The 15,843-nt window shown below is 37.1% G+C and overlaps 2 protein-coding genes across 2 annotated transcripts in view; one reads left to right on the top strand and one right to left on the bottom strand.

The window, feature by feature from the left end:
* Nucleotides 1–2,649, top strand: part of otog (otogelin) — a 37,896-nt gene extending 35,247 nt beyond the window's left edge. Inside the window, exons 55-56 of the mRNA XM_052559937.1 lie at nt 1,369–1,448; nt 1,533–2,649. Coding sequence (XP_052415897.1) covers nt 1,369–1,448; nt 1,533–1,733 — 281 coding nt within the window. The 3' untranslated portion in view covers nt 1,734–2,649. The remainder of the gene's footprint in view (nt 1–1,368; nt 1,449–1,532) is intronic.
* Nucleotides 2,650–3,457: 808 nt separating this feature from the next.
* Nucleotides 3,458–12,756, bottom strand: tnnt3b (troponin T type 3b (skeletal, fast)). The gene is made up of 10 exons (XM_052561201.1): nt 12,642–12,756; nt 10,404–10,421; nt 9,466–9,484; nt 9,273–9,318; nt 9,052–9,168; nt 8,083–8,274; nt 7,870–7,982; nt 7,681–7,771; nt 5,694–5,734; nt 3,458–3,803 (listed from the first exon to the last, which is right to left on the bottom strand). The coding sequence occupies exons 1-10, from the start codon at nt 12,754–12,756 to the stop codon at nt 3,767–3,769; spliced, it is 789 nt and encodes a 262-aa protein (XP_052417161.1). The 3' UTR covers nt 3,458–3,766.
* Between the last annotated feature and the right edge of the window lie 3,087 nt (nt 12,757–15,843).

Raw genomic sequence — 15,843 nt, 5'->3', positions numbered from 1 at the left:
CATCAGACCTCAAGACCTGCCATCACCATTGTTGATTTCCAACAATGTACTCCCCCTATTCAAACAATACAGGAATCTCAACAGATTTGAAGATAACTGCTCACTGAAGTCATTTATACCTCTAGTCACTTTTCTCCCAGATGTTTCTTGGAAGCAGCTACTGTAAATCTTTCCCCATTTTGCTCTGTTGGGCAGTGCATTGTTGATTGCCAACAATGTACTGTTGGTAGTGGCCAGTTAGAGAGTTTCTGTAGCTCTGCATGATTCAGGGTGCTTAGGCTGTAGCTTCTGATCACATAGTATGTGTAGTTTGTGGTAATGGGGTGTTTGGTAATGTTTTGGGTGATGTGGCAACATTAGCAATACAAAGCGTTTTCCAAATCTGTTGACTCCTTCCAGAGTTGTTGCCTTCTCTGCCACATTACTCAAACCATTACAGCTTCTGCTCACTAATGATCTGTGTATTTTATTGGAAAATCAAGTAATGGGGCTCATCTGGTGGTGGATTGAATGATATTGATCTTGAGTATGAGTGAATTCATATGTATCATTTATTTTCAGTAGATAAGTAGTTTTATAGTGATTACTTTTTTATCAGCTAAGTGGGGAAAGAATTTTATTATTTCAAATCAGTTATTCATTACAAGAATAAGTGATTAAAATCCTGTGAAGTTACAAGTTAACACGTTTAATCTTAGGGGAGGATGAAAAAGGTGAACTGTTTGTTATTATAAAATCTATTTTTTTTAAAAACAGTTCATACTATGGAAAATTCTAAGGTAAGATGTGGTGTTAGACCAGATTAAAATAGCCCATCATTTTAATGCACATAAAGGACATGATAATATTCAGCGTCATGCTTTTCAGACAGATTACGCTTTGTAACAACACTCAAATTAAGATTTATCTTATGCATATTCAAGCATGTGCTGAATCTAAAGATTACTTTATAATCAGAGGCAAAGCCAGCCAGTGATGTCACTTAAAGTGGCATCCCAGCATTCTTGAGTTCTTGAGAAGCAGGCGTTGATCTTCTTCTGCAGAGACAGTGTTTATCCACACTGTTACATCAAAGAGTGGCACATTACCGAATCTAACATTTGGGCAGACTGCCTTCAATACGAGATGTTTTTAGATTAACCAGAAACGTCTGAGTTCTGAAACTTACAGGATGTTTTTATGATACTATGACCTCTTATATGTCAAAATATCAAGGGAACTTTGTTTTCTCAGTTCACGACCCCTTTAAATCACAGTCTAAATCAGAAGATACTTAATCCTCATAGTGAGACCAGAAGTTGTTCAATAAATGTATTAGAGTTGTCATACAGGATGAAAAAGATAATCCATTGACTTTCTATGCTGTAGGTAAAGAGGACGGGAAGTCATGTCAGAAAGTGACTGTAAGGATGACAATTAGAAAGAATGACTGCCGTAGTAACAGACCGGTGAGTTCATTTCAGATTATACCCATTATAATCAAGATCTAATTTGGCTGTAAACTGGCTTACAGCTCATGTTCATGTTCACAGGTCAACATAGTGTCATGTGATGGAAAGTGTCCATCTGCAAGTATTTACAACTACAACATCAACACGTATGCACGCTTCTGTAAGTGCTGCAGAGAGATGGGGCTGCAGCGGCGCTCAGTCCAGCTCTACTGCAGTGGAAACTCCACGTGGGTTAGTTACACCATACAGGAGCCTACAGACTGTTCCTGCCAGTGGTCATAAACCTTAAACCATAATAACAGAAAGTGTTACTTATCATTCAACTTGAACGTGAAGGACCATCAAATCTGCATAGTGTTGGAAGTTTTTCTATTTTTCACGGAGCAGAATATACAGTTTGTTCTAAGAAAATTGTTAAATATTTCAGAAAAGGTTCTAAACATGAAGTGCATGCATAAAGGAAGTAATGTGAAAGCTTTTTTGAATCCAACAGCAACAGTAATAATGTAACTAGCTATGTGCTCCCGATCTGTATATAAGGAATTGTACCACAGAACACATTGAAATAAAGATGTACTAATTGTATTTAGATGCTTTTCGACAGGTAGTGTTACTTCTTAATGATCTGAATATTATGTGATTTGATAACATGTTATGAACAATCACGTTTATTGAATAATTGATCTTATGCTGTATTTTGAGCACTTTATTTATTTATTACCATATAAGAACAATGCTTCACTTAAAATACAACATTTTATACACGTACAATACGTATGAATTATGCATAGCTTTTATCGATGAAGCATCTGGTCATTGTTGAAGTTGCTGGAGTTGTTGCAAAGTCAACATAAATTTGCTTTATACAGTAATGCATGTTAAGAACAGCTTTAGCTTTTTTTGTGTGAGATACTAGACGTAAAACTGAGTATGTGAAGTTCCTGTTTTCATATCTGTGTCCACAGTATTGCAATGTTGCATCAATAAAATGCAAATGGATGGTCATAATGAATACCTCTGTATAGATTGAAATATTTTATAATATTTTATAGAATTATATATTTTCTTGTGGAGCCCTCTTTCTTGGTTTTAACATTTTACCCTGCTGAAGAATTGCAAAATACATAATATGCTTAGTTCTAAGTTGTGTACTATACTGTATGTATATTTCCATTTTAAATAAAAAAAAAATCTTTCAAAAAAATGATATTATATATTTTTTGAAGGTGCAGAGTTTGTGTTTGAGTTGTATTTATTTATTTATTTTTCAAAACTCGTTTCAATGGTTTCTGGTTGTCAGCACCTGCTGGTTCACTTTTTAAACTAGTTTTTATTTTATTCAATTTTTTTTTTTTCCTGTCTGTTACCTTTCATATGGTTCTATCAGCCCATAACCATTGTCATGAGGTTGTTTTCCCAGCTTCAGGGTATGTATGACTCTTTGGATTTTGGGTGGCAGTGGCTCAGTGGTTCACATAGGTTGTCTACAAACCGGAAGGTTGGTGGTTCAATCCTCGGCTCCACCTGACCAAGTGTCGAGGTGTCCTTGAGCAAGACACCTAACCCCAGATGCGGCGAGCTGGATTGTGCCTTGAATAGCTGACACTGCAGTCGGTGTATGAATGAATGGGTGAATGTGAGGAAACTTGTAAAGCGCTTTGGATGGCCATGTGGTCTGTTGAAAGCGCTATATAAATGCAGTCCATTTACCATAAAAACCTGCCCAGAACTGAGATTTTGAAAGATTTAACTGTTCATAAAGACATTTAGATCCATGTCCAGATAAGAAACATCGTTTTTGGAGTAAATGACATATCCACACGTCATTGGCTAATTACCCATCGATATGCAGAAATATGAATACATACAGACAGGGCATCCAAAGCATGGAGCCCACTGTGAACACATCAAGTAGAACAGAAGACTTACAAGGTTCATATTCAGTTTGATTCAGTGCTTAAGCGTCCAAGTTTCTCAGTATAATCAGGAAACATGCTCAGTTCTAGTTTATCAGTCTTGAAGAATAATTTTATTGAACTGCCAGATGCAACAGATAAAGCTGGTGAGCCAAACATTATTTACAAAAACGGAAGGTGAGAGCCATAAGACAAAGCAAGGGGAGAAGTTCCTACTGCAGCTACTGCTAAGACAGGACAGTGTTAATGTCATGCAGGGTGTGGAAGATCGCCTTTGATAGCCTCTGGTAAACTGCAAACATTGGTTGGGATCAGAGATGCCTGGTGATTGAAGGCAGAGCCCAGAGACACAGGGAGCAGGCATGTCTTGACCACGAGTGTAGATTCCTCCATGAAAGCTTACTTTCTGCGGCGAGCAGCAGCGCCCTTCTTGGAGCTGAATAGCAAAGAAAGAGCGAGTTAGTGGTGCTGAGTGTAACAGACATATCAGTAGAAAGACCGAAAAAACACCATACAGGACAGGGATCCTTTTTTTTTTTTTTTTTTATGTAATTTCTCAAATGTAAGTATTCAGTAGTTAGCATGTGATTGTGCTATCTTTACACCGTTTTCTCAGTCCAGTCCTGCAGGATGTTCTTCTCACTTACTGTGTTCACACAAAGTCTGTCATGCACGTGGAACTGAAATCGCGGTCACTCCATGCAGGACTTACCGCTCTTTCTCTGAGCTCTGTCAGTTTGTTAAACAGGCCTGTCTTAGTCTTAAATCACAGCAGCAGCTGATACACATCACATTTACACCACTCATTACCTTGTGTTTACCAAACACATTCATCTCAGTTCAGGTTTGCTGGCACCAATGAAAAATAAGCCAGATCAGGAACAGACAAGAACTTTATTGTGCCACGTAAGCTACACTACTTATTTCACGTTGAGCGATATAAGAGTGAGCTTTATTTTTCATTGTCTGTAAATCGCTTCAGAAATCAAGTTTGTTTACATGCGGGATTATAATTCAGTTACAGTCTTCATCTCTCTGTCCAAGTGTAAATATGTGACCCTGGATCACAAAAACGGTCTTAAGTCGCTGGGGTATATTTGTAGCAATAGCCAAAATTAAACTGTATTGGTTTAAAATTATTGACTTTTATTTTATGCCAAAGATCAGGCGATTAAGTAAAGATCATGTTCCAAGAAGATATTTTATATATATAGCAAAAACTTACCTTAAAAATATTAACACCTAATTTTTATTAATAATATGTATTGCTAAGAACTTAATTTGGACAGTTTTAAAGTTGATTTTCTCAATATTGTAATTAAAAAAAAAAAAAGAAAATTGCATCCTCAGATTCCTGATTTTCAATTTTACATTTTATTAAACTTTGAGATTACGTATAAATCTAAATTATGTTTTTTTATTTACCCTTATGACTGATTTTGTGGTCCAGGCTCACATATATGACACAATGCATTAGCGAATATTTGCAGTCAATAATGAATTACAAGCACATGAATGACTGGGCAAACTCTTTACAAGAGGGGAAACCCAGAATTTTAGAGGATACACAACACTGACCTATAATATAGATTATATCAAATATACATAATCCATACAGAGAGATCAGTGATTGGAAATCAAGTCTGTAGCAAATGGTTTAAGGTCAATCGCTCAACTTTTCCAGGTTTCTTTATTAACAAAACTATTTAGTTGTCATAAAATGGATAAATAAGTGCTGCACAATAGGCATAAAATTATTTTCTTTAATCTAGACTACTTCTGTGTTAAGTTTCAAACTTGAATAAGGGACATGTCTTAATATGGGCAATTTGAAGGTACGGGTTTGTAGTCGCACTTTGAATGCAGCGAAAAGGCCATAGCAAACTGTAATTCAGTCAGACTAAAGTTTCTACATGCCATTTAAAACAGATGAAGAATTGCTTTAGTCCTACTGAAATCAAACTCTGCATGTAAACGTACTCGGGGAGCATGAGGACACTTCAACGAGGGTTCACTGTCTGACTGTGGTGGACAAAACTCTTCCAGCTCTGCAGAAACTTACTCTCAAAGGCTTCACGCTTCAGTAAATCTGTCACAGTGCTACAAAAATGTCCCAGATACCTACCATCTCTACAACAGCCTCAAGACTGCAGCCCTATATCAAGTTTTAGGACATGTTTTGTAAACTTGTGCTGCCAATGACAGCTTATTTGTGAGTGACAGTGACTTTGAGAGTTTTAATGGGGTGTGAAATGATTAGATAATGAAATTAGAATAAAGTTAGATAGTAATATTACTGTGTGTGTGGTAAGGAGGAGCTACTCACTGCTTCTGCAATTCATCAATGCGGTTTCTGAGAGAGATGACCTGAAAACAACACATGAGCGTTTTTACACCTGCCAGATCATACCTCAACCACAGGATCCTGGATTGGGATAGCTGTCCTCTATCATTGAGTGCTGACACACACACACAAATCATTCTGACTTGATGCTCAGGACGTGCTGACCTCAAGAGCTGGTATGGAGCAGCATTGTGTGGCATAGTGTTTTGTGCTGTTGTATAGGATCCCTCAGCAAGACGGTATTGAGCTTAAATGATCACACACACTTACCTGCAGGAGAAACACCTTGGGATATGAAAGCTCAGATGCTGACTAACTTTAGTTTACCATGATTCACATCTCTACTGCTAAATTGTTGGATCAGTGGTTTCCTTTAGCTGCTGGATTGAAAGAGATCAACACAGTACATATGACCTTTCACCTGTGGTCTGAATCGACCTGTTTCCCAGAGAGTCTCATGCATGCAGACCATGCCGGCATGTCCCTGTTGCTGAACAAAGCCTTAACTTCCTATATTTCCAGTTACTCACTATTTACTGAGCTCCTCCACTCTCTTACGCTGGGTTGTAACCTGCAGAACAGCAGAAAACAGCTGAGACCTGAGCAACCGCACATAAACACACTCTAGATAACCTGCACGACCTGCTCTCACATATTTGACTGATATGGTCACGTTTTTTTTTTTTTTTTTTGTCAAACTCCCAAATGAGAGAAATGCACTATTGCTTTTATATAGTTCATTAAATCAATAGTTAATTACATTTTAGATCAAATTTTGCCAGTTACTTAAGAGGCAGTTATAATAAACCTTTCCTTCAAATAGAGTCAACAATAGGACTCCATGAGATCAGGAATTTCACATGAGGGTGAAAGCTGTGTCCCCTCACAAATTTCACAGTGGGTTCAGGTTGGTCGCTCATACACGCTGATCAACAGAAAGCTACTTGGATTAAGAGTCAATTTTTTGTGGGAGCTTTGATTCGTAGGTCACACTATTGAAATTTTATGTATAAATAATATAGATAATGTTTTTGCCAGCAATATGACCGCTTCTTTAAACATATTTTTTTCCACCAGCAAAAACAAAGCCGAAGCAGAATCAACATCTCTCTAAAAAAATAAAGGTGCTTCAAAAGGTTCTTCACAGCGATGCCATAGAAGAACCATTTTTGGTTTCACATAGAGACATTCAGTAAAAAATTATTTAAAGAATAATCTTTCTAACCTTTTTTTATAATCTGAAGAACCTTCTGTTTCCACAAACAACCTTTTGTGAAATAGAAAGGTTCTTTATGGAACCGTTTAGACAAAGAGGTTCTTCTATGGCCTCGTGGAGCACCTTTATTTTTAAGAGAGTGTTGTGTCTCCAAGCAACACACACTAGGTGTTTAGTTTCTGAATGAATCAATTGAAGAAATTCTTTAATGATTCACAAAGACTTGTCTCCACCAAAAGCCATGTCGATGTAACCTGCAGAAAGAGTCACTGAAAATCCACATCACATCTGAATCAAATTCAAGGGCCATAACTGATAAGACATTGGCTTTAAATTTAAGCAAATTTAAGCTAAAAGCAGCTAGCCGGGCTGATTTTGTAGTTGTACATAAACTGTGCTTATGCTTGTTCACTGAACAGATAGTCAACCCAAAAATGAAAGTCATAATTTCCTCATATTTATGTTATTCCAAACCTGTGTGACTGGCAGATTGTGCATCTCAGACAACACTGAATTATGTACATTTTACAATGAAATTGAATGTTGATCGTCAATGGTGATTGGCATTCTGTCTAACATCTCTTTTTGTAACAGAGATTTTCACTTATGGGTCAGCTATCTCTTTAGGCTATAACTTGTCCAGGGTGCAGTTGACAAAGTAGTGCATCTCCCCTAGTAAAACAAATGTAATATAAAGTAAAATCATTTTACAGATGTTGTATTGTGTAAATGGTCATTGGACAGCTCCCTCACCTCATACTTCTGCCTCTTGAGTTTCTCAATGTGCTCAAACTTCTCAGCCTCCAGTTGGTACAACCAGTCCCACAGCTCTTTAGCTTTCTCCCTAAACCAACATATGCACCGAAACACATTTAGATTACACACGCAAAGTTTCATCAGAACAAGTTGTCTTTCCCATAGAGGTGTCAGATCTGTGCTGACCTCAGCTTGTCCTCATTCAGATGGTCAATGTTCAGTGGTTTGCGTCTGTCTGCCAGAATCTTCTTCTTCTTCTCTCTTTCAGTTTGCTTCTTACCTCCCCTCTTTGAATCAGCCTGTTTTTAGCAATGTGCAAACAAAACACTTTTCACGGTCATATACAGTACTGTATTCAGTGATGATTGACAGAATCAGAGTTGGGGTTGATAGAAAAACCTTCTGCAGGTAGCTGCTGTACTGCGAGCCCATGTTAGACAGGGCAGACTTCTTCTTGGCATCTTCATCTGCTCTCTTCTTAGCATCAGCCTCCTCCTTCCTCAGCCTCTCTTCCTCACGTCTTGCCTGACGTTCCTTGTCCTTCTCAGCGCGGATCCTCTGCTGTTCTGCCCTCTCAGACCTCCTTTTCTCCTGCACATGCACACATTAAATGTGTCCATTTCAATATTCTGAAACACAGTGCTCTGGAATATTTGATTCTGATTGGTCAGTAGCGTCCTGATATTATATCATCTGTCAGATGTTTCATTTTATTCGCCTTCGTTTATTCACTGTATCATCTAGCCCAGGGTTATTTAAGTATTATTTATGTACTATACAACAATAGTGTTTATTCATATTTAAAGTGATTAATTAATTAATATTCAGTTTTTAATTTTGGTAATTTGGTGCCTTTGTCATTTTTAAATATATCTATTTAGCTTTGTTTTATTTTTCATTTCACTTTTGATTTATTACATGAAAATAGAAGTTTTTCAAGAATTGTTCAACTTTATTGGAGACAATTATCTATCTTAAGCTTTATTTCAAAGAACAAAAACATTTTATAGCGATATATTTTATTCCATACCTTGACTGATCCAGGAAAATGAAACTGGCGTGAGAAACTTGAATCTCTCGCATCAGATTGAAAAATCACTCTCAAGTTTCCTACAAACACCATCTTATGTCTCAGTTATTGGTTAGTGAAAATGGGCTCTTATGAGTATTAATATTACTGTAATATTGTTGCAGTGATCGTCTTGTTTACAGTCTAATTGTTTTCTTGTTTTTCTTAGAGGAAGCTTCAAGATAAAATACAGGTAGATCATTTCAACTTCAATATTTAATCTCCACATACTGTATTTATTTATTTGTTGAGAATCCACCTATTTAGTGGGATAATTTGAGGAGATAGCTGATACTCACGATTCTGTCTTTCAGAGCAATAAGCTCTTCCTCTTCCTTCTGCCTGTGCTCAAAGTGGGCATCAATCAGGGCCTGCAGCTCAACCAGGTCTTTGTTTTGACGCTTCTTCTGGATGTCCTGTTTGCATACACAAAATTATGACCTGAAACTTGTATTCTTACAAAGTTGAATACATAGCATTATCATTATAATATAATGTATTCAATTAAGTGCTTGCTTACATCAAAGTCCACCTTTTCCCCATCAGGGATCTTTGGTGCACTTGGTCTGAAGGGAATGAAAGCAAAATGTGTTTTAGTGGGATTCTGGGTATCTTGCAGCTCCTCAGTAACACTCTGAGGATGCTGTATTGCATCGCAGCATTGGAATTGGCTGCTCGGCTATAGAAAATGCTTAGTGGACAATTCTACTTACTTGAACTTGGGCTTCTCCTCTGTTATGAAAAAAATTAAAAAAAAAGGGAGAGGGACATGTAACATGGTTAGAGAGTTTAAAACAAGCTCAATCAACAATCATTGGGAATTCTGTTAGCCATATCCATGAATATGGAGTTACTCTTAGTAACAACTCAGTGCTGGTTTATATTACCTGAGATTTAAGAATTATGTGTGTAACTTCTGAATGCATTTTTACAAAGTAAATAATATATGAATTTCAATCGTTTCAGTAATGATAATAAACTGGGTTCGTTGTGAAACAAATATAGTATGTGATCAAAAGAAATATAGAAAAATCATTGCATAAGAATTCAGATCGTGAGGTGCTTATAAGTACATGAGTAGAAACAGACACAGAACTCCTGGCAAGTGGACCACTCTCACTCTTTCAAGAATAAACATAACAACAAAGCCTCGTGGAAATCTTTTTACCCTTCATTCATTTTCCCATCTCTTTTGAATAACAGCATCTAAACTGGAGTTTGTTATATAGCTGACTAGACTCTGCAGGTGACCTAGATGAGGTGTTTGAGCCATTGCAATGTTTCGTAACTAGTATTTGGCTTGACCTTCACACCAAAAACACAAGCAAAAAGCCACATCCAGACCAGATATTTTCCAGAAGGAAATAAAAACTACCATCTTGTCCCCCTTCTTCCACTGGTGTGGCACATTCATGCAAAAAGAAGCAAAGCACAGAGCAATGTCAGCATTTCATATTCTTTCACCCTCGTTCTTGACTTAAGGTAAGTTTCAATTGACACTTCAGGCCAGTTTACTGTGTCTCCCCATTCAGGCAATCTTAAGTTGTAAGGTTTCGGATCTGATTTCACCGTGTTACTTTCAGGCATTGACCCCTCCCCCACACCTTCTTTCTAATCAGAAGTAACAAATACAAGAAAATGACAAACATACCTTCCTCTTCATAGGCCTCTGCATGCATGAAGCGTTGAAAGCAAGAGTAAAATAGAGAACATTAATGTTGCTTTGTGTGCAGAGTTCAGCTGAGCGGACACTCAAATTGAGGTGCCAAATTATATCAGGATACATTGACAGAAATCGATTACATTCAGAGAGAAACAATCAGATGAATGAATTAGGTAATCACTTTCAATGGGACACCTCAATATGAGCAAGAACATAAACTAAATAACAACATATTGATGACCAGCCTCTATTAGCATACATATGATCGTAAAACATTGACTGGTATTTCAAAGTGGACAAAAGCGCCTTAATAATGGATGGCATCTTGTTTGACACTTTCAGCATTTTGCTTTTAAAAGCTATATTTAAATTGAATATTTAATGTATAGTTTAATATATAAGTATAATATATTTAATGTAATGTCAGTATAGCTCAGTGTACCAAAGAGAGCCTTTCCAGTGTTAAGCCAGTGAAAACAGAATGAATAAGTTATTATAGCCCATTTTGTCCCTTTGACAATTATTTTGGATATACTGACCAATTAATAGTCATTCCATGAGTATTATGAAACAGCTGCATTTGTAGCAGCTGAATTATTATAATGCATGCAATAGAACAGGATCTATTTCAAGATGCATCCTAGAGTAACCTTCAGAAACAGTTCTCAATGTAGAGTTTTCAGTGATCTGATAAGCGTCATTGCTGCTAGAGCAGGAGTTGCAGTGGGATTTATTATCAGCTCGGGCCTCTAGTGTTGGGGAAGCTACTCCTGCTATAAAATAGTTCATCTACAGTCATGCTACTTTAATCTATGATGATTAGTTTCATCTACAAAATGCTTAGTCCAAATCTTAATTCACAAGAACAGTGTGACTTTTCAGAACATCCACCCTAAAAGTAAGCAGCATTTTTGTTGTGACAAAGCGTCTGCGTCAGAGTTTGATCGTTCCAGCTCACTCCCCGTTGGTCTGCAAGTGAATTCGAATTGGAAAATACTCCTTGTTCATAAAGGGTGGAAATTGTCCAATTCTGAAACATAATTCAAATGCACTACAAGGGACTGAAATGGCATGGATCTAAGCTCTGTCACCATTTGGTAGTCTCATGGTGGGCCTGAAACGAAGAGGAGGTACCACCAGTAGTGGTTAAAGTTTTGTTGGGTTTGGGGGGAAGGGGACTACTGGGGAACTACATTAACGTGGCTGATTTTTAAATAGCAGATGAGGTGCGCTGCCGGTTTTTAGTTGTCTTGGGGAAATGGGAAGGATGAATGAATATTCATGCAACATACCTTCCTCATGCACCTGTGGCTCTGGCTCAGGCTCAGGCTCAGGCTCAGGAGCTGCCTCTACCTCTACTACCTCTTCAGCTAATAATACATGCAGCAAGCAACCAGGGGATGGAAGGTTATCAACAGTTAATGCGTTGCAGAGGAAGGAGCATTCAGAAATGGGAGATTATGTATTGGTTTAAGTGAGAAAGAGAGAGAAAGCCATGTGTGAAATGTATAGTTGGCCGACAGGATGCACATAATGGGTGAACCTGTTATGAAATGATGACACCTTGAGACACCAGGATTCCACATGCCATACATAATACCCACAAGAAATTACTTTGTTTTTCCCTGCTTGCCAATCCCATTGATCCTAATAATCCAAAACCATCTATTCTGTGTTTGATAGGAAAATAAACTAGAATAAATTTCACACCTTATGCTCAGATATAATCCACATACTAACATCTGAAAAACATAGACAAGGCATCAAAACAACGGTTTATTTTAATGACCTTTTCAGCAGCCACACAATTTAGAACTTCAGGCCGCCAGATACTGGAATATTCCAATCTGCTTTATGAATTCTGCTTAAAAGGTCATCAAAGGTCATGGCACTCTTCAAGCTGTAGGGGGCAGCACATGTTGGTTAGCTCTGGTTAGATTTCCTGCCATAAATATGATTAATATGCTTATGGTTTTAGTTTATGTTATGATGAAAGTTGACATTTGAAAGGTTCTTGAATTAGATAAAGATTAGTTCAGCAAATGATTTTCTAGTTTCGGTTAATTATTTTATTTGATTTAGTTACAACTTACTTCGGACATTTTTTAATGAATAAGGAAACATTGTGATGAATTAGTACATTTAAAGACTAGTTAATGGTCAAATCCTCTTGGTTGGTTTGGTTGTAGTAGTGTTGATTAATTATTTGTTTGTTTATTATTTTACCTCCTTCTTCGTACTCTTCATATACCAGAAAAGAAAGCAGTAAAGGAATACAAAAATTATTATTATTTTTTTTTAACACTATTAGAATTTGAATTACATCATACATTAAATGCATGCCGAGCCTTTTTTTGTTTGGTGTTTTGTGGAGTCAGTGCTCTGATCAGTTCAGTAGCCTCACATGAGCATTCACGTCAGAGAACACCAGTAACATGAGCATTGTTAATACTGCCCCCAGCCACTGCATGCATTTGACATGTTAGCCTCCAGAGATGTTCTTAAAAAGCTCCCTGTGACAGTGGCAGAAGGCAGTATGCTGGCATGAGATTGATGAAAAAACCGCCAAACAGCAGGTGGCACAATATCAGTCACTACAAGCAAATTCAAGACACTCTTGCATTGGATATACTGTAGATTTGAAATATGTGCTTTTGTAATGAATCAATTTATAATGCTAAATAAAGCGAAGCCAAGCCTGCAAAATTATCACCAAGGCTTTGACTGTTTCTAAATATAATTAAAATAGCTGCAGACATACCAAGAAAACACTGATGCTGACTGAAAAAATACATATACATAATATTTAAAATAAAATGCAAATAGATATTGAGTGGACATGTTTACACATGACAGACTTGAAAATCCTGGCTAAGGCATATGTTTTTCTACAAATTAACAGCAATAATGATAATAATAATATGAATAAGAATTCAAATTCAGTACTTACCATCGACCCCACTGATTGAAGAGAAGGAAAGATTTATCATTAGTCCTGACCAAGAGTATGAATATACATTTTATTACATCAAATGTCAGAATACTTACACGTCCTCTGTGTCGGACATGATGAGAGGGAGCTTTAGACCTATATGAAGCAGACAGAGAGAGTGTTTGCGATTGTTCTTTAGACTTCGTTTTGTACCACTGTGTGACAGAGTCAATCACTGACGGGACAGGTGTGAAAGGCACCTCAACATGCTAAATATTTTAGGTAACTCGTAACATTTTTATGACATCTTTTTTATCCAGTTAACTTGAAAACAGCTGTGTGTCTGAATATGCTGAACATTTACTTTCTGATAAATGATCAAAGCAGAGCTAAATTAATTTGACAGAGTTAGAACTTAGAGCAGATCTTCAACAGAATGAAGCTCTGAACAAAAGAGAGAAAAAACTCAATTATGCCTTCATTCTAAAATGTGATTCAATTTAGAGGTAATGTAAAAAAAAAAAAATCTGAAAAAAAACAACAAATGTTAAGCAAATTGTCATGGATAAATGTGAAATGATTTCCTCTCAAATAAAACAAGAACATAAATTATGTGCTGTAAGCTTTTGGGTATGATAAAAGAAATATCATGATCTTAGTATAAAAACTATTCCATACCAGATGCACTCACTAATATAACTTCAGAAATATGTGTGTGTATATGTGTGTGTGTGTGCTGTGACTCATATCTCCAGCACAGCTGCAGAATGCTTTGGAGATTAACACATGATCAGATTTCCCAGCATAAGCTCTCTCTCTTTCTCTCTCTCTCTCTCTCACTCTTTTGACAGTGAGGCTCTGGTTCTGTCAGCCCTTCCTTATGTGGGCATGACTTTCTGGTTACAGTATTATGAGCCATTAAAGGAAGGAATGCCAGATTATTCATGTGTTTCTTTTCTGACATGAATCAAAAAGTGAATGCAACATCAAAAAAGAACCAAGATAATGTGCAATTACGATATCCATTGTATTAGTGTCAAAATGACAACAATCTAGTCCGTGTTTGAGAAATCATTGGAGCATTGTTCTAAGTCTACCACCCTGTTTGTGCTACTGTTGTCACCTGTTCTTTGTTAAGCCTCTATTGTCATTGCTATCATTAGTAGTGATTTACAGCATAGGACAAAGAGGAAGCTAACAATGTGTAAATCCTAAATTGCATTGTGTTGGCCTTAGTTTGTTATCTACAAAGTTCCTTACTGAGACAGAACCATTTACAGAGGAGTCCACACAGCTGAGGTGAAATCTATTAGCATATTCCATTCACATTTGTCAGGTTCATCTTTTACCAAAATAATTTACAACATAACACTGGGAAATAACACCATATAGCTAAAAATGACTTGAATCCGTCCTTAATGTTTAAAATAATAAAGCACCGTCATCAGTGAGCAAAGGGTTAAAGAAATGTCCGCTCAGCCTTGTATTGACTCTTTTGAAGATACCAAACCTTTAAACTCTTACCTCAGAAAAGATGAAGGAAGAGAGTGTCTTGATGGCGAAGACGGGCTGCAAGATTCTGCGAACCTTGAAACTTCTTAAGTCCTTGACTTATAGTGATACTTGATCTTCTGAGGAATCTCATTGGCTGAAGAGTGAATGTGGGGGGATGGGGAATCTGGACCATATGGAGACCTACAGTATGTACTGGATGAAAGGATGATCAGATTTGGAAAGCTGAGGCACCCAATCGCTATGTCTGTCATAGCACAAGGCAAGCCAAAATAAGCCCAAGTTATGAGGGAGCGCATGCTGAGGGTCTGAGGATCTGTTGTAAACAAAGGGACACAAAATGTCTTTGTGGATGCTGTTGGGAGGAGGACACAGGGTAGACGTCACAGCCCTTTTGGACCGATGATCCAATACATGTACAAAGCTGAATTAGTTGAGCTCTTTCTCTGTGTTAAGTTGGATGATTATTTGTACATGTCTTTGTTGTTGTCCACAATAGTGATTCTGTGTGAAGCAAGTTTGACCACAGAAAGAATGCGCTGTAAAAAATAAAAAATCAAATAAAAAAAATCAATAATAAAAGTGTACACCAATCAGTAAAATGAAATCTATCTGTGTAAGTGTATGTTTGGGTTTAATGTTTTGCATGATGAGGCATTACACAAAAATGTAAGTTCCAGTCTAGAAATGGGCTATTAACTGTCAGACACAATTCATTTATACCACAAGGGATAGGGCCCAATTTCAGCGGAGACTGAAATAAAGCCAGGACTATTTGGCTAGTCGTGTGATCTCAACATGTCTGCCCCCAGGTGGCGACCGGCTCCATGTCAAATAAAACAGCTCATATTTGGCTATTGACTAATGTATATATTCTACTCCTGATTGAATCCTGATGAGTTTGATAAAGGTTGGAGCTAAACGCTGCAGGAAAGCATGTGAACCCCTAATTTATTTTTATGTGTTAAACTTTACACATAGATT

Source organism: Carassius gibelio, chromosome B7, assembly GCF_023724105.1.
Source record: "Carassius gibelio isolate Cgi1373 ecotype wild population from Czech Republic chromosome B7, carGib1.2-hapl.c, whole genome shotgun sequence".
Lineage (NCBI taxonomy): Eukaryota > Metazoa > Chordata > Actinopteri > Cypriniformes > Cyprinidae > Carassius > Carassius gibelio.
This window is presented reverse-complemented; position numbering and strand designations above follow the sequence as displayed.